This window comes from Leuresthes tenuis, unplaced genomic scaffold, assembly GCF_036924035.1.
Source record: "Leuresthes tenuis unplaced genomic scaffold, fLeuTen1.0.hap1 SCAF_12, whole genome shotgun sequence".
NCBI classification, from domain to species: Eukaryota; Metazoa; Chordata; class Actinopteri; order Atheriniformes; family Atherinopsidae; genus Leuresthes; species Leuresthes tenuis.
The window spans coordinates 20,830,535-20,849,148 of NW_027325366.1; the positions used below are offsets into that span (position 1 = coordinate 20,830,535).

The 18,614-nt window shown below is 40.9% G+C and overlaps 1 protein-coding gene across 1 annotated transcript; it reads right to left on the reverse strand.

Annotated features, from left to right (window-relative positions):
* Window positions 1–10,066: 10,066 nt before the first annotated feature.
* hoxd3a (homeobox D3a) lies at window positions 10,067–16,530 on the reverse strand. Its single transcript, XM_072397022.1, has 4 exons — window positions 16,142–16,530; window positions 14,070–14,129; window positions 11,915–12,464; window positions 10,067–11,749 (listed from the first exon to the last, which is right to left on the reverse strand). The coding sequence occupies exons 3-4, from the start codon at window positions 12,360–12,362 to the stop codon at window positions 10,998–11,000; spliced, it is 1,200 nt and encodes a 399-aa protein (XP_072253123.1). The 5' UTR covers window positions 12,363–12,464; window positions 14,070–14,129; window positions 16,142–16,530; the 3' UTR covers window positions 10,067–10,997.
* Window positions 16,531–18,614: the final 2,084 nt, after the last annotated feature.

Below are 18,614 nucleotides of genomic sequence, written 5' to 3' on the forward strand. Positions count from 1 at the left end.
ACTTGTGGTTGCAATAATCAGCAGTCTGATTAGAGAGATAAACTTCAGAGCAACATTTGTTAAGGAATGTTAACTTTAAGAAGTATTAGAATTTCCATTTCACCTGGTATTATCCTGAACAACAAGAAATCATCTGAAAAGCAATGCAACAAAAACTTAATTGTCTTTAAAAGAAATGTTGATGATTAACTGAACAAATTATGTAAAACATGTTCGTGTAGTTTTCATTTAAATGTACAGCTGTTTTCTCTTACTGAAACCACATCCTTGAAACAAACCCACTGTTCTCATGCAGTCTATGTTCTTTAAAATGAGTCTGTACAGACTGTTCAGTGAAATCCAGATTCAACAAGACACGATATTTACAAAATTCCCAGCTCACTCTTATTCTCGTCTTGATTGAATCTTCAGAGACAGAAACAGTGCTCAAACGAATATCAGATTGACAGATTGATACATGAGGATGCCGGTCGCGTTGATAGCAGCAATCTGTATGAAACACAGACCAGAGCAGTGAAGAGAAATTACTTATTTTTTTGATGCATGAACCCTGCTGTTGAGCCTAGTTCACAGAAAGTTCAGTTGAGCAGCAGGCTCTGTCATGGTCCTTTTGAATGGATTCACTCTCTGCTATCTCTCTGGCAGCCCGGGCCGTAATGGATGAGGTGCAAGGCTCCAACAAAAAGCACATCTGCATCCACACGATAAAGTATTTCACAAAAGAGATGCAGGTTTTCTTTGAACAGGGACCCACTTAGACTTTCCCACACATGGTCCTCATAAAGAGTCGAGGACCACAAATAACCAAAATGTTATTCTTTGATATGGACAGCTGGAAATATTTATAATTATGGTTTAAAAACTGTATCCGAGAGCAACTTCTCTGTTTACTGACAAAAAGATTCTCATAAAGACACATGTTGTATTTTTCCAACTGACCAGAGCACTGATCCATTATAACACATAATGATAATATTTCACCACAAGTATATAATGATAGTGCTCCCATCAGTATAAACTGTTCTGAGGCCTGTCTGCCTTTGGTCTATTATTGAGTACATGTCATTGCTCTAGGTAGGCAGTATTGTGTAATTGACTTGCTGGCCCTAAGGCAACTGGAGATGTTAGGCATCTCAGTGGTCACACCTCAGTGCCTCACAGTTGGCAAGGCTGGGCTTGCAACAAATCACCCTGCACTGACAGCTCGGCTTCTCGCTTCTCACTTCCTGTGGAACTGCAGCAACGGCAACAAAACGCTTGAAAGCCAAGGACAGCGTGTTTATTATTATTCAGCATCAGAAATTTTGCCCAACTCTCTCCGTAAGTTAGGACCAACCATTTCCCTATAGAGCAGCTGAGGGCAGACAGAGAAGGCATTTTTTCTAACCTTAAAAATGGCTGAGAAACCTCTGCTCCAGCAAATGGAAAGGTCTGGCAGGGGGAAGTGTATTGTCTGGACACTTAAGAGAACAGATGGAGAGGTGCTCCTGTTGTTGGGCCAAAGGGACACTTGCAGTGGCAGATTTCACATTTACATGTAAGCCTCAGAAGTGGAATCATTATGAGCCAGTGTTTATTACAGAGTATATGCATTGTTGCATCCAGCCTTATCAGGGGATTTACAGCAGATAGCTGTCTGTGCATAAATTCACTAAGTCGATGCAGCCACTAGACAAATTCAAATTGATATAGTTGTGAAAGAAATGTGATAATAATAATAATTTCTGACGCACACACTCTGAATTATCCATACAAAATCCGACAAAGGCAGATAAATACTGGGGATACAGCAAGATTACACTGCAACCTTCCTTCCCTGCATGGGGGCACATGCATTCAGATTATGCCTGGTGGTCAGAGTGCATCCCAAAATCCTCCAGTTTGATTTTATCCCATCTATCATTATTCTCTTTGGCAAACACAATGCCATTGGTTCCCAGAAGAATTATAGGGCTGCACTGCAGAAGACAAACAATTTACTGGCACTTTGCCTCACTGAACAGCTCTGTCAGCCTGCCAGGAACCATCCATTTTAAACAATACATGCTTTAGACACTAAGCTCCACATTTCTTCGAAACAATAACTCATAGTATTCATGGGGCCATTTAAATTATGCCAACTACTTAAAATAATAGGAGCTATCCAAACACTCGAGATGTTTACTCTCATCACACAGACGCCGGATTTCATTTTATGCTTGATGAGTAAAGATGAACAAATATTACACAGATCAAATGAGCAGATGGGGTGTGTTGGAAAAATACCATCACCTTCTACACCTCTGCTTTAAACTACTTCACCTTTAAAGAGGGAAAGCAGATAAGATTCTTCTTGGCAGGCTTTTCTACATTAACTCCCTCTCCTACCAGAGTGTAAATTAAGTGGGGAGCTAGTGCAGTGTGCTGAAGCGGGAATATGGGCCTGAGGCAGAGCAGCAGCAGGATGTTCCAGGGGAGCCAGAGGCCACATTATGCTGCAGCAGGGCCAGCGAGCTCAGAGTCTGACAGCCCTGCGCCCTCAGTGGACACACCAGGACCACTGCCACCGTATTCTCATGACATTTACATTATTCAAAGATAAATGCATTGTCAATTTTGTGTCTCCCAACACTAGATATGTGTGCCGCTTCACTCCTCCCGCAGCCAAAGGTGGGCTCACCTCCGCCCGCTGGAAGACACAATACAAATGAAATCAAATGTCTTTCTGGATGGAGCAGAATTACTTAACCCCGCAAGCTGCCGCCGTGCTCCTGAAATCTAGATTGCAATGTAGAGGCCTTTTGGTAAGGAGAGCAGAAGAAAGAAATGGGTTTTTGCATGTAGAGACATCAAAATGTGTTTCATTGTTGATCAGCAGTCAGAATTTGAGACTTAAATAAGAGTTTTCGAAAGGATACAATGCAAAAAGTCAGAAAACCTTACATTTAGATCTATTATGATTTGGTTTTTATCAGTAATGACCAATGTTAGTAACATATGCTTGTCTTAATACAGTTCTGTATAATATATATATATCATTTATCATATATCATATATGATCTAGACTATGTTTAGCTTTGCTATTGTATTTCTAGTTGTTTTTTTCTTTCACTAAGGTATATCCTAAGAATAAAGTGGAGCACAGTCCCTTACCCCAGGGTTTATACTTATTTTATACTCTCATTTTGATGAAAAGTGAAAGGATCAGCTAAGTCACTAAAATACATCCTCTGGGGATTGTGAATGCTCATTTTGCCCAGATCCAACATTGATCTTAAGATCTTTCATGAGTTACTACTGGAGTGCCAGTAGTTGGTGTCAGTCAGTAAAGTCAGGTATCACTAAAATTTTCCAGGTTTAATCACCTGGGGGGGGGGGGGCATAATCGTAAAACGCAAATTTCATGGAAATCGCATTCTGCTGTAACCAAACTTTTTCATGAGGTACTAAAAACCTTGTTGTGGCAAAGAAGGGAAAGGCAGGATGGAATTCCGAGTCATCATTAAGGGAACGCGAATGTCAAAGCAAAATTTCATAGGAATGCATTAACTGGTGAGGTATGTCAGGGGCTGACATTGCATTAACTGGAGCCACTGCACTTGCAATCAGGTGGATCAATGATAATCACACGTGCCTCGCATCTTTGGTTGAATGCTCAAAATCTATTTTTAGTCTGCACTATTTTTCCTGGTGTGTCAAAAAAAAGTGGCACTGACTCTTGTTTTAAGACTTAGAGTTTCTGGACTGTTTAAAGAAAACTTCATCCAGTGCAAAATACTTGCTGTACGGCATCCAAGTTTTCTTGTCTCCAACAGAGGAAAGCTCATTTCTGAAGTATCTTTAATCAAATGTGATCAGGCATTTCCCCCTAAGAATCTGTTCATATATATTGTTCACACATAACAGAAAGCAAATTTTCTTACCCAAGGTGATATCTGTGATGTCACATCAGCCTGAATCCAAAGTTATAAGTATTTTGAAGACTGGAGGGGTTCCTCTTTCATTCATTCATTCAGTCACTAGTTTGAAAACAATACCCAGGTCTGGAAAATGACTGAGATTACTTTGATTTGGAGTTAGGTTGAATATATATGAAGTCCAACAGAAAGTTTGAAAAGGACAATGCCCATTGAAATAATGATAGTGCATGTTGGGGTTTTAGAGAGGATCCGGTTGTTTGTTTACATCCAAGTTTTTGCTACAGTTTTGTGCTGAGATTTTCTGCAGGATGGTAAAATGTAAATCATTCTTCTGAGTGTGGATAGGTGGTTACCGTTAGAATAAGTGTGCTTACGGCTCTATTTTGCTCGCATAAACTTCTATTTTAAGATTGACAAGTGCGTCTTAAAGGGCACTTTTAAAAAATATAGCTTCTCAAAACAACAAGTCCTCTACTTGATATGAACACATAGGAAGTTTGTTCAAATCCCTTAAATTTGACCCATTAGAGCATCTCTTAAAATTACTGCCCGGTAACGCGCAGCACCTTCAATCAAGACCAACATGTCACAATTATTATTATTATTGTTATAATCTGAAGGACTTTCAGCAAGAAGGAGACAATATAATTGCTAAACCATGCCAACATCTTAGAAACTCATCAACTTTTTAAAAAAAAGAGTAGTTTTAGTGGAGTAGATTCTCGTATACGATGCAGGAAAGTTTCTGACTTTAATTTATACTTCCAAACTTCAACTGATGATCTTAATTTTCATTCGATGGAGTCTTGTTAGGGTTCGGTCATATGTGTGAGCAATCTTGTATTCTGTAGACTTGCCTCTTGCTTTGATTGATTTCTATTATTCTACTGTCACACACTACAGGTCAGTTGTATCCTACCCTCAGATGTCATTCTTGCAAAAACGATATTCTTTTAATCAGTTACTGTTATTTTTAGCCTTTCGGTTGAGATCGCTGATAAGCATCCTCCTCACATCCTCAGCAAATGGAACCCCTCCAACAAAGCAGGACCCAAAGTTATGCAGGACAGGCTGTGGGATGAATGCTAAAACTTCCATGGATGAATCGTTAACTTTAATACAGAACTTATGAATATAGTTATTCATTCAACAATCCATCTCTCATATCTAAAAGTCACAGACTATTTTACTGAAATAATGTGTCTGGGATTACAAATGAAAACCACACAGGATCATTCTTTATCCAGCAGACAGATTAAATTCCAAACCCTGTTACTGTAATAGACACACTTGTAGCTTGCCATGAATTAGAGCTCTAATTATATTAGGTACTATTTTAAACAAAATAACACATTTCTTATGATCCATAGGTGTAATTTATAGCAAAGCCAGGTTCATTTTCTTGGGCAATCAATTTCATGGTGTAGCAGAAGACTAATATAATTATGTAAAGCGCTGAGAGCTGAGTATCGCAGTCAGCACAGGTTTTTTTTCCAAGATAAATGAAGATGCAATTTATTCACTCATAATTTCATACAAAAAAATGCCACGGAGGAAATCCATATGAGCATCAAAAAAGAGCTGAAGCACTAATACTTTTTGATATAGACTACCAGAGCATTGCAGTCAAGCCTTAGGTAATGTATGAATCACCTCAGGTTTCCTCACATCACTGAGCTATCTTTCAAACAAGGAAGGAGGAGAAGAGTCTTTTGGCCAAGCCCTCTAAATCATACCCACAGGAGTGAGTCATTTATTATACTTACAATTATATCAATATCACTAACACATAAGAGCTGCGATAAATCCTCGCACACCAGTTTCTGTGACAACATATAAGATCCATGTAAGGAGATTCCTCAGCTACTGTTATTCTTAGAAGAGTGGTTGCTGGTTTCTCACAGTTAACTTGTTATATGAATCAACAAGACACATGCTACAAGCAGAAATGCAAGGTACTGAAGAATAAGATCCAGATTTTCTCATATCTTACATCAATTCTTGTGTTTTTCAGTACCTTGAATTTTGCCTTTTGCATTTTTTTTGTTGACACAAGACACACAGTGTCAACAAAGAAATGCAAAATGACCAAAAGTGTGTGAAAATAGTTTAAGAAAGACACAAACATCAAGCAACACGCCTCAAAACACTGAAGAGCTCCAAAAAGATGCAAAATGAGACACAAAATGAACTCCAGGAGACAAAGAATTGCAATAAAGGGATGCAAAATTAGTAAAATGTGACACATAATGACCAAATTGATAGTAGGGGACCAGAAGGAGATGAGCACAAAACAGAATAAACTTTAAAGAGGTGTAAAGAAGACAAACATACAAAAGAGAAATAGAAAGCAATGCAAATGCATGGAGGGATGCAAAAGCCACAGCTTGTATTTGTTCAGTTTGCACTTGTTTGGTGTCTTTTTCAGTCTGGGTGACTTTGTCCTCAGGAAGGCAAGTGGAGATTTTGTTTCATAGTCTGTCTATACATTTAATAGTATATTGACTTAAGGACAGGTGTAGCCCTCCGCAACCTAATGACGAGACAAAAACCTGATGTGATGTATCCTACAGCTGTAGTCAGAGTGAGCAGTCTAGACAATAAGATGCCAAAATAACTCAAATTCCCTCCCATTGACAAAGTGTCTTGCCTCCTCTACCCAGTCAGTCACCCACACCCAGTGTGGTGAATGTTTAATGACAGTAGAGGCCGTAGAACGAAGGACTTGTGACAGTGGTGTCCTCTGACATTTACATCCTCTGTCAGCATTTACAGATGATCAGGGTGTGTGATATCACTCTCTTCTGCAGTCTCATGCCAAAGAAATTAGCATACACCTTTTTTTACGAGGAGAAAATGTGCATGTTGAGACTGCAGAGTGAGTCATTCCTTTAAGATAAAGTTTTTCCTTTCCTGGATATGGATTTGAATGGCTTAAAGATAGATGGAAGAAAGGGTAAGTGGATCAGCATTAAAAAGACAACAAGTTCAGGTCGCTTTTTATTTCATTAAGAATACACAGCATTTTATGAAAATGACTCAGATCAGCTTGTGACAGCAATTGTCAGAGAAGGCATGAGACATCTCAGAAGTATTCTCACAAAGCAATTTTTCCTAAATTATGTAGGGGAAACGGCTAAAGACTAAATGTGTTTGAAACGTCATATTACAGTCATTTTTATTCAGATTAAAACCACACAAAAGTTTCTTGGTCATAAAAAAACACTGTCTTTATTCATACTGGAGCCGAATCATTCAATATACAGGACTGAACTTGTGGTTATCTATTACATGTTATCGTGGGGTTTCTCTTCCTTAAACAGTCAAGTAACAAATCAACAACAATACATTTTGTCCTGAGGAGTCACATCTTAGGTGGTTGGAGCAGAAGTCGTCACTTGCTCTTCTTCCAACCAAACCAGGGTATTGCATCATCAGAGAAAACCAGTTGACTTTCAGGCTAACATAACATCATCTTTTCTACTTCCGTGTCCTCTATCCGCTCTTTAGCTCAGAAACCACCTGGACCGGTTCGTCTATGTGTTTAAGTCAGCTTCCAACTCCCTTCCTTTAATTGCTTTGTTGTGAGATTCAGTCTTAGTCCAGTGCTTCTTAATCCACAATGAGATGCGGTGAAAACAAAGCAACGCGGGGCGCGTTCAAGCAATGGGTAAAGCGAGTGAAATGAGAAGAAACTCAACAGTGTCATTTCAGGTCTTTTTTTTCTTTTCTTTTTTTGCTACATGTTTGCTTCCTATTGATTATCTAACGTGTGTGTAATAGCACTGACTAAATAAAAAAAATAGAATAAAAAAACATTAGATGGAGATGAATGCTGCTCGTTTGCTCAGAGGAGTCATCGCGATATGTCCCTCCTCCAGCGCCGAGGTGATTAAAGGATTGTCTTGTGATGGCGCGGTGTGAATGAATAGCCATTTCCTCCCGCATCCAACAGTGACACATAAGACGGGACCTCTTCTAGTGTAACTCAAACACGTTGAGTGAGAAGCTGGTTCCCTCCCGGTGGTCCCTGTTTCAAAGCCCCGAGTCCATCATCCTTGACAATAACATAACAATACATCTACAAAAAGAAAAGAAAAATCAGATGCATGTTGTTTCCAGATAAGATGTCCCGAGTGGAAATAAGTTTAAACACCGTTAGCGCCACTTGTTCTTATTAATAGTTAGTCTACAAAAGGACTACTTCCCCATATCTAAATATGACCCTCCACTGAGAAGGCGTGGTCTGATCGGCTCGTATCCAATCATAGACATAATATGAGCTGCACTGCCTGCTCCAGAGAAGCTGTGGTTGATTTATGACAATTAATTCGCGTTTTCAACTCCGATTTTAATCCGTGTTCTGGCTTTGCGATACAAATAGCCAAAAGCGAAAAAGTGAATCATCATATAATGAAAGCGTAGACCAAAGCAGCTGCACATGTCTGACTGCTGCTCTGTGGTGACATTTTCATCTCACTTTGCACGCGCATCGTTCAAACAAGACTTTGTAGGGCACTGTGTTTCCATAGAGGTTTTTTTCTTTCTTTCTTTTTTCACAACAGCTCGAAGCAAAGGAACTATGCCGCTTCAACTCCCAATTGAGGTGAAACTTCCTTTCTGCATGCCAGATTGTTGAATTTGATCTTGGCTACACCCCTGTCTGCTCTGCAGAGTCAGATGCTTAATGACAAAGATAACATCTAATACCCAATCTGCTCTATTTGGAGCTGCTAGATTCTGACTTTTATTATTTCCTCGCTGAATTGTTCATTTGTCCAGCTATAGACTCTATCTGTTGTCACCAAGTTGACGAATGAATCAGTGAAAGTGCAGTTATTAAATGTTATTTTGAATGAAGGCAAATAGAGTTATTGTCCCTGCATTTTCAATTGACATAATACAAGTTAGAAAAAAATGGAGAAACGTGTTTTTTCTTCATTTCGACAAATGTTATCTATGAGGACTATTTCAAGGGTTTAGTAAATGACTTGTTCAGTGTAGAAAGTGGAGGGGATGGAGATGAAAAAGAGCTCAGCAGGGTTAAAATGGCCGCCATCCATTGACTACACAGAGATGATTTGTAACCACTGTAGTAGCTCATGAAATCCAAGATGGTTTTTATTTCGAAATAAGATTAGATAACCTTAAAAGCTTTTGCTAGCGGGGCTGGGATTCCAAGTGCCTGTTCAGTTCCTTGGCTGATGTGAATTGAAGTTTTTGGGGATCACATTGACTGTGAACCTGCGCAGATTTAATGCCGCTGATAATTTCTGTGACAAGAGTTTCATTCGCCTTCATGGGTTCCTAAATCCGAGGATCTATCATTTTAGAAAATGTGAACATAGTAGCCCCCCCCCCCCCCCCTTCCCACCCCCCACCCCAACTCTCCCCCACCATTAAAGATTGGCCTGTGCTCGGTTAGAAATGTGTTTCTTGGATTTGGAATGCAAATGCTTTGTTCATGAGGAGGAGGGATCAGCGAGGAGCCTGAAAGCGACGAGTTTTTGATTAATGAGCTTTGAAATGGCTCTCCAGGAGCAATAAAGGATGAACTGCTCTTTCTCCCCCTCTTTCTCACCAACACACGCACAGTCACACACACACACACACACATACATTGTTGCATCTTTTCCAATGTCAAAGGAGCACCGCGTATTTTCTTCTTTTGGTTTTATTGGCACCAATCTGCTCTGCCTTTATTAGTATTTTGAAATGGAGTCTGTCTGATCAATTAGACCGTCAGTGATTAGATTTTGGTCTTTAGGCTAGAGGTAAATTGAGCTTATTTTCTTGTCCCAGCGCACAGGAAGGTAATCATGTGGCCGAGTCTTAAAAAATGATAAGTGACATGTGGAGGATGCAGTGAGCCCACAGACTCACTTCCCTCATACCAATAGAACATCAATAATCTCCAGAGCCCTTTATTCCGCTAAAATGCACTTTCCATTGGAAGCATACAGCCGTCTGATGAGTTTTAGATATCCTGGTGTCTAATTATTGATCACCCCTGCCTGTTTGGACTGTACAGTAGAGCTGTGAGTCAATAAGCCTCCTCGGCGCTGTTAACCGACAGTGTCAGAGGCAGCAGCTGAATGAGGAGTTCGAAACAATGAGAAGCCGCACGGTGCGCGGTTTTCACAAAATCAACAAAATGCAATCAAACATACAAGTTTAAGCACTTTATTTACAAAATGTTAAACACAATAAAATATAACATTTCAATATCATTAGGGTTTCATAAATTTATGGACATCCAACTGAATGGAATAACAATGGAAGACAAATAAAAATAACAATGGACTACACAAAATGACATGCTGGTGTGTATAATATTTGATACTTCGATAGTCTACGTTTCGCTTTAAGGTTTGACACAAGATTAACCATGGACATATAGTGATGTTTATGCACTATAAAATGTCCCATTTATACCAAATTTACAATTAGAAATGCTCTTTTTGACAACAATAATCTGCGAGTCGTAGCATTTTCCGAACCCTGTTTTGCCAACACTTCCAAGTGCACTGCTCTGTCCAACAACATCCAACAACGAAACTCCACACATAAATACTCGCATATGTGAACGATAAATAATGTGCAATACGAAAGCAATTAAATAATAAATAGGCTATATGCTAGCGCGAGGGATTATGCAAAAAAAAACAAAAAAGCAATAAATAAATAGGGTGAGGAAAACGAGATCCTAACAAACAGACGAAAATTGCCCTAAAATCCTTCTCTCTAAAGATGAGTTTCTACTTTCGTGACCTACAAGACTTACCTTCAAGTAACATTGCGCATTGCACTTGAGAGTTTTTTAAAAAAAAGACTATTGACAACCAGGCTAGTGTGCCTTTGCGCATCTCCAAATATTCAAGAGAAATGAACAAAGCTGCATTATTTGAAAAATAATTACACAATAGCATAATAGTAATATCAATAATACTGTAATAATACGCACGACTCGCTTGAAGTGTAGTTATTAGACTAGTGAGGTAATAAAAAAGAGCGCAACATAAATTTGGCACACCCACACACACGTACAGGCACGCACACGCACACACGCACACACACACACACACACGAAACCACATATTACAAATGCGTCAGTTTAGGCGCTTCCTGAATCCTTCCCTGAGACGCTTGGTGAGAGGTGAGGTCTGTGTATGTTGGGTGGGGATCGCAGGGTCCATGATGGTGGTTTCCAGGGATCTGAGCGGCACAGCTGTAGTCCACACTGGTGGATGAGGGGTGGGGAAGATGGCCGAGATTGAACATGGGGCCCGAGGCTGGCATGGAATCAACAAAATTCCCACCCACATAAACGGGGCTGCCTTGCAAATTGGCGTTGGCAAAGCCTCCGTTGCTCTGCATGCCGTGGTGTTCATACTCGGAGCCCGGGTACCTCTTCTGTTGCGGGATGCAGCCTCCCAACGGCGCCGTGTATGCGGCCAAGCCGTACATGTTTTGCTGGGGTTTGGCAAATGACGGGGGCGAGGGCGCGTCATAGCTGAGGCTGTTCACGTTTTGGAGCTGGCCAGAGTATCCAACGTGATTTGGGCCACTCAGCGGCGGGCTTCTATCCGGGGAGTGTCCCAAGGGAGAGTGCGCGAGCCCTTTAGACTTCTGATCCTTTTTGTATTTCATCCTCCTGTTTTGAAACCAGATCTTAATTTGGCGCTCGGTGAGATTCAACAGATTTGCCATTTCCACTCTCCGAGGACGACAAAGATAGCGGTTAAAGTGAAACTCCTTCTCCAGCTCCACAAGTTGCGCGCTGGTGTAAGCAGTTCTGACCCGCTTGGAGGCTGGTCCTGGTGGGCTCTTCTCATCACTCACCTCTCCACCTGTGAACGAACAACAGCATCATCTTAGTGGCTTTTGAGTCAAATGAATACCAGTTGATAAACTACAAGCACCTCAAGGCCCAGTCACCCCCCCACACCCCCACCCCCTCCACGCACATGCACACCCACATGCACGCACACATTTCCCCCCATCATGATCACTACCTGCAGCAGCACAGTTGTTGCTCTTCTGCTTTGAGTTCTGTCGGGTCTCCTTCATCCAGGGGAATATTTGCTTTGTGAGGGCCGGTGTGGCAGAACCGGAAGCGCTGCCGGATGGAGGCTTCTTCTTCTGGGGTGCAGAGCTGTTGGGGCTCGGGGAGGATGCAGACAGTGGGGGTGCCTGCTGCTCCGAAATACTGTTAGCTTGGCTGCTGCTGTTGTTACTTTGACTGCTGCTTTGCCGCATGCAGTCACCGTTCAGGTCACTGTCTTTGAGGGCCGGTGGCCGGACCGCAGAGGTCTGAATGGGACACACTGAGCCCTGGTAGTCACTCTCGATGTTAGGAGCAGGATAGGGCTGATGTGCGGGGCCGTAGTTGTAAGAGTCTGGTTTGGGGTAGGTGTAGCCTCCAAACAGTCCAGAGTTGTCATAGTATGTTGCTTTCTGCATTTTGTGGATTTAAAGCCAATAAGCCAAAGCAACTCTATCCAATGGCATGGGTGTTGTTTATTCACGTGATTGGTGTTTCCCACCGCTGCTCCAGTCTGTGAGCTATAAAAAGAAATATATCATTCATTATGACTGTAGGATCCTTCGTGTTACTGATGAATGTTTGAGATTAAACCACGAGAATCACTCTGCTTGGCTTTGCTCAAGCTTGGATTGCTCTAGGTTACTGCAGCTATTAATTTAGAAATCACCAGCAGTCCCCACACTGTAACAATGCTTCATCTCCCAGCCTCAGAGTCGAGCCGTTCGTTTGACTCATTTCTGGCACAAAGCAGTTAAAGTTTAACTTGCACTAAAAGGACCCTCTGGGAGGCTTTAGGAGTCCCTCACAAATAAGCTGAATCAGCATTTGTCACACGCATGCACATAATACCCCTTTCACTAATCACAAGGCCTCACAAAGGCCGGCGTGCCTGCATTGTTCCCGCGCACACGCATTCGGATTGGATGCTTTTTCTTAATTTAAAAAAAAATATATTTATCTCATTTCTAATTTTCTAAATAATGTTGAAATCAAAAGAATGTAGGAGGTGGCGGTGCGTCAGCGTGCACGGGTGAGAGTGCCTGGATGAGAGTGAAAGAGTTTGGATGCGTGGGTGGCAGTTGAATATTTCATTAGCTGGTCTCATCCTTTGCATTTGGATTAGCTGGTCGGTTTTCTTTCTGTTACATGTTTGCAGAATTTACCTCCAAATCCTCTGCAAACAAATTCAAACACAGCGAAGAAAACTGGTCCAAAAAATCTGATCAGTTTTTTTTTTATGTTTAGTTTGTTTCAAAGCTGCTACATTTGTGTTATTGTGTTATGAAAGCGACAGAGAAACGCATTGCAACATTCCAAGTAAGCTGAAACTGAAATATCAAAAGGCCATGTACTGTACGTTGGTGGCTTCAGGAGATGTAGTCTGCGCCGTGCATAACAATTGCACCTGTCAGTGTGGACCGCGGCAAAATTTATGACCGCAAATGTTATGGTTGTAAACGGCCTCAGAGAGGAATGAAAAGCAAAACACTCCTCAAGACTCGCAGCCTCTTAGAAGTGTAAAACTGAGCGTAGGAGGAAGGCAAGGGAAAGAATTTCATACTCGGCGACTTCTCCAGTGCAGAGGCTCGCTTTATAAATGATGCCTCCATTCTGGCAGAGTGCAGGTCTGCAGCTAAACACAGTGGTGGAAAACGGAGCTTTGTCTTTCTTTTTTTTCTTTCTCTCTGGTTAAAATAAGACAGCGCATATTGGCGGTGGAGCATCCTTTTGGACGAAGTGGTGAAATCTTGGCAAATTCAGCGTTTTAGAGCCTCATTTGCATTCGTTTCAGTGATATCTGAGGAGTGAAGACTGTAAACATGATGGATTTTTCCTGCTCGTAGGGGGAAAGAAAAACGTGTCCTGTCACTCGCTGGATTTAAGTCGAGCGAAGCTGTTGCAAACGAAAAAGAAGGGACCCATTGAAACTGGACTCTGGCCTGCGTAAATAATTACGCGCACAGGCTAAGTTAAGGCCATTCTTCATGTCTCTCGTCGTGATTTAAGCCTCCCGTGAAACACTGTGAGCGTAAATATGCAGCCTAATATAACAAATCACCCTTTCGCCTTGTTAGCAGTTGGCTGTGTTGTGCAATCCCTTTTATTAAAGAAGTGTTACTCACCGAAATCTGCGCAGATCTCTTTTATATCCCTCACGCATTCATCACTGCTTCCATCTTGACCTAGAATACAAATAGAATTTAATACCCTCTTCTCCTTATTACATTTTTTTTGTTCCTTTTCTTGTTCACCTTTGAATCACAGCAATGATAAGACATTAGAAACAAAGCATGTTGGATATGATAATAAAGATAGACTGGCCACTATATTTTAAAAATTGTACGAGTAAATCATATTCCCAGAGAATTATTGAAAAATGATTTTTTATACTAATGATAATCACTGATGCTAACCAGATTTTTTCTTTCTTTTTTCTTTTTCTTTCTTTCTTTCTTTCTTTCTTTCTTTCTTTCTTTCTTTCTTTCTTTCTTTCTTTTTTCTTCCTTTCTTTCTCCTTCCTTTCTTTCTTTTTGGAAGACGTTGCTCTCGGTTGATCGAGAGTAAAAGTCTTGCATGTGCACTTTTCCACAAAGAGCCAGGCCAAATTTCTAGCAGCCATAAGCTTTTTTAGGTGACCTTTGGGTCACACAGCATTAAGCCAAAGTTTAATGAACAACGAGCAGTTTGGCTTCGAGTGGACCAAAGTCTCAAATAAATTCAGAGCAACTTATCAGCGCTGGCAGAAAAAACGGGGACAAGATGCTCGACTGACGGCGAGGAAAAAAAAGAGAAGCAGAAATGAAGCCTCAGAAATGTTCTCTTAATTTGTTTTCGCTGCTGCTGTGCAAACAGCCTCTCTGCATTTGAGGATAATTGCTTTGAAAATATGAGCTGAGACTTCTTCTGGTGGAATATTCGGCAGAGCCGGTCGATAATCTGCACGTCGAGTTGCTTTTGAACACAGTGAGCTACTAGCAGCAGACATGCTACCCCTTTTCACATGACTGTGTTTTTCGCCTACGCGTTGTTACGGTAAGTTTGGTTCTCACAATGGGTCGGACTCAAAGTGGAGTGTTATTATCTCACGGGGTCGTTTTTCCTGCAGGGTTAGCCCTTCCACTTCTGTTCATACTTCGCGTTAAACAGGCCATGTTAACAAAACAAAAAAAAAAACCAACAGTAATAATTGTAATTGGTTATTAAACCATCTTGAAGGATATATAAAATTAGAGTATGCAGTCACACATAATGACAGAGCTGTTCTTGTTCCTGCTGTGAAATACAAGGTGTCTGTTTGGAGGAAACTGCGTGCTGATTTACAAAATGCTGCATTCCGTTTTTGCAGCAAAATCGCCCAAAATGTGGATTTTTGTTTTGGTTCCTTTAGTTTGAGACTAAACACACAATCAAGAGAAGCTCTTCAAAGCTTATAAAAATGCTCACAGTCTAAAGCCCACCGCAAGGCTAAGTTATCAAGTGAACATATAAGCAAAATGAGGAATAATACTTATAAATGTCCTTTGTTTCTTTTATTTTTTCTTGCTTTAATAAAAAAAAGCTATACTACTCATAGCGGATGCTTACTCCAGTGTTTCAAATCCAGTGAAGAAAGAGGTGTAGAGGAAACATTCAGAGGTATAATCGTAGTTATTTAAGAAAAAGTGAGCCATAAGAGCATCCACACGGAAAGAAAATAGAGGCATCTGCCTTTGTTTTTGTTCATCATTCAGTCCAATAATCCTTTAAAGCATCCTCAGTGCATCCATGTGTAATATAACGTTGCAGGTTAACAAAGCCATATAGCAGAAACCACATAAATCACAGCAAACGCCAGTGTGACGATAAGACAACAAATTAATGTGATTTACGATCCAAGAGTCAAAAAGAAAAAAGTTCCTCTCCTACTTCTTCTTCTTCTTCCTCCTCGGAGCCGGTTTTCATAAACGTGAAATCAGCTGAAAAGCACAGGGCACCCCGGGCTCAATCTGTCGATAATATTTGAACGGGGGGGAAAAATGTGATAAAATATGAATCTGCTTTTAAAGAGGTGGCTGTGTTGCTCCATATCCGCGCAGCTAACGGCGAGAGCGACATTAACAAGCATCACCTCCTTGGATGGAATGAATCATAATAAATTTCCTTGCATTATATTAACCCGTGGTTAAAGGTTGCTTTCTGCCATGCAATAGCTTACCTGCGAATCAATTCATCATAAACCAGTTCCCTCTCAGTCTGAGTTTCTTTCCACGCAGTCTCGAGAATAAATCCTTCACCCTTTGTCTGTAGACAGTGCTGTCCTAAACCTGATCTTGCTGTTTTTCAGACATTTCCTTATACCAGTGGAGACAGTATTCCCGAAAGAATGGAAGGACTCGCATTCAACTACCAATAAAAAGCGAACAAGGTATCCTTATTGCAGGAAAAAAAAAATCACTGGCAATCAATCAACCAGTGAAATATACAGGATAGGCCCGTGCAGATTTGCACCTAACATTGGGATTTTTTGGTGTATCGGATGCTTTATGATGGCAAATAAAGGCGCTGCCTTTAGATACTAGCATATTTGTTCACGTGATTGTTCTCTTCTTCAAGCGAGCCCTTACCTCACCAGTCCATTTTGATAAAGGGTGGCGTTTATTTCCTCGTCTGAGCTGTGTGATTGTGCAAATGTTCCTCTGTCTACCTCTTACTATCTCATGGTGAATATTGAGGATTGCAACTCGCCAGGACTTCAGGATTTAAACGCAAGCAGACATCATATTTTATATATATATATGTGTGTGTGTGTGTGTGTGGAGGGGGTATCAATAATACACATTTACAGATTCTTCGCCTCCAATAGTGCTTTCAGCACTTTAGTGCAATGCGTGCGCGTACAATATATTGTATATGAATATTTTCTATTATGGAAGGTATGGATTTACCAACAGTTTGATGATCTTCACCTCGTTTCTGCGTAGAATATTTTGATAAAAACGAGTAAAGTTGGCCCTTTACGCACCACACACATACATTTTTTAGCATGACATTGTAAATCAGCCTTTTTGTGGCTGTCCTGATTGACAAAAGAATAGCACTGATGTAGCATGTGCATTTAAAAAAATGATTTATGAAATAAATGACATGTGAGTTTTTCTTGCAGCTGGCCGTGGATTGTATTCAAATAAAGCGCATTATCATCTTGCGTTTGTTGTGTCTGTCTTTACACTATGCTGCAAAACAAAGAGTCACAGAGCCATTGTTTTCATCGTTGATCTCATACTTCATCGTATAGCGGCGATGTTTAATAACAAATGAATAAAGAAGGGCTTTGAGAGAACAGGCTCGATTTGAAGGGGGAGAGTTGGAGCCGCAGGGAGAGACCATCGGCTGGTTCAGTGGTGAGTTATCTTTGCTGAGAGCAAGAAAGGGTTGCAGGACTGGTAGCGTCGCAGCATATGTTCAGAGGGTAATAAAAGTGAAAGATTTACAGTTTTCGCCCGGCCCCCCAACAGCCTCACACCCTTTCAGGATTACTGAGAATGATTTACAAGGAGGCAGAACTGTGAGCCTGCCCAAACTTCCACCACTTCTAAGGAATCAAAATCAAATCACCCACCCCCACCCCCCACCCCCCCTCAACAATAAAACAATAGAATTGTCTCAACAGAAAAAAGAAAGATGCACAACCAGAAATTAATCTAATGTTCCGTTAAACTACAAAACAAGATATGTTCACTTGTGCTAAGCAAACAAGACACCAGTTTCTAATCTTAAGGCTAAGTGTGAAAACAAAATTCCTTTGTTTTCTTTTTCTTTTTTTACATTTTCGTGCAAAATTCTGAAGAAAAAAAAATATATATCAAATTAGACTCTAAATAACGAATGAATGGGCCCCGTGGTGGGGGCAAACTGAGCTGGTACGTTTCTTGAAGAGCGAATCTACACAGCGAGCATCCATAAATACATGTCAGTGCCATTAAGTTATTTTTACGATTACTACTACCAGTCCATTCATTCAAGGATAAATGCGTAAACGGCAAACAGCAAATTTCTTCTACATGGCAAATAAATGTAATGAAAAGAAGACATGCGTACAGCGACTAGCCTCAGTCTGTACAATTGCACTCAGAGCGCACACATCAAAGGGAGCAATTTATCAAATATCACGACATTTGATATCGTCATTTACCAGCTAGGGCAACATGAGAAATGCTGAAATATTTACCTACCCAAGCATCCATCGGTTCAGACGTGCAGCTACGGTGCGGGGCTACAGTTGCGCCGAGTATCGGATATTATTTTCTTGGGGGATCTCTTCAGTTTTCAAGTCTGATAGAGTCCTTGCGATTAATGACGACGCCGTGTTTCTAGGGGGACGTGCTGCATTAATTATTTAGACAATCACGTGGTCAAGAATAGAGAGCGGAGTGGTATAGTCTCTGGATTATATCTCTGAATGCAGACAGCGCACTTTAATATATCTTAGGGGGGGTTGTCTGGCTCGGAGAGGCTTCTGCGAAAACAGCTGGAAATCAAATATGGCCGGATGGAGAGCAGCGACGTTGTATTCCTGCACTGGGTGCAGTGTCATTGAAAATGGCACTGCCTTTGGCTCCCATTTATTGCTGTTCAGACATGTAGGTCAGTGTGGCTACACGCTGCTCGCTGTAGTAGGCTGCTCTGCC

Coding starts and splice junctions, on each gene's coding strand:
- hoxd3a (XM_072397022.1), bottom strand. CDS start 12,362: ATGCAGAAAGCAACATACTATGACAACTCTGGACTGTTTGGAGGCTAC. Junction 11,750..11,914: donor CAACAACTGTGCTGCTGCAG/GTAGTGATCATG, acceptor GTTCGTTCACAG/GTGGAGAGGTGAGTGATGAG.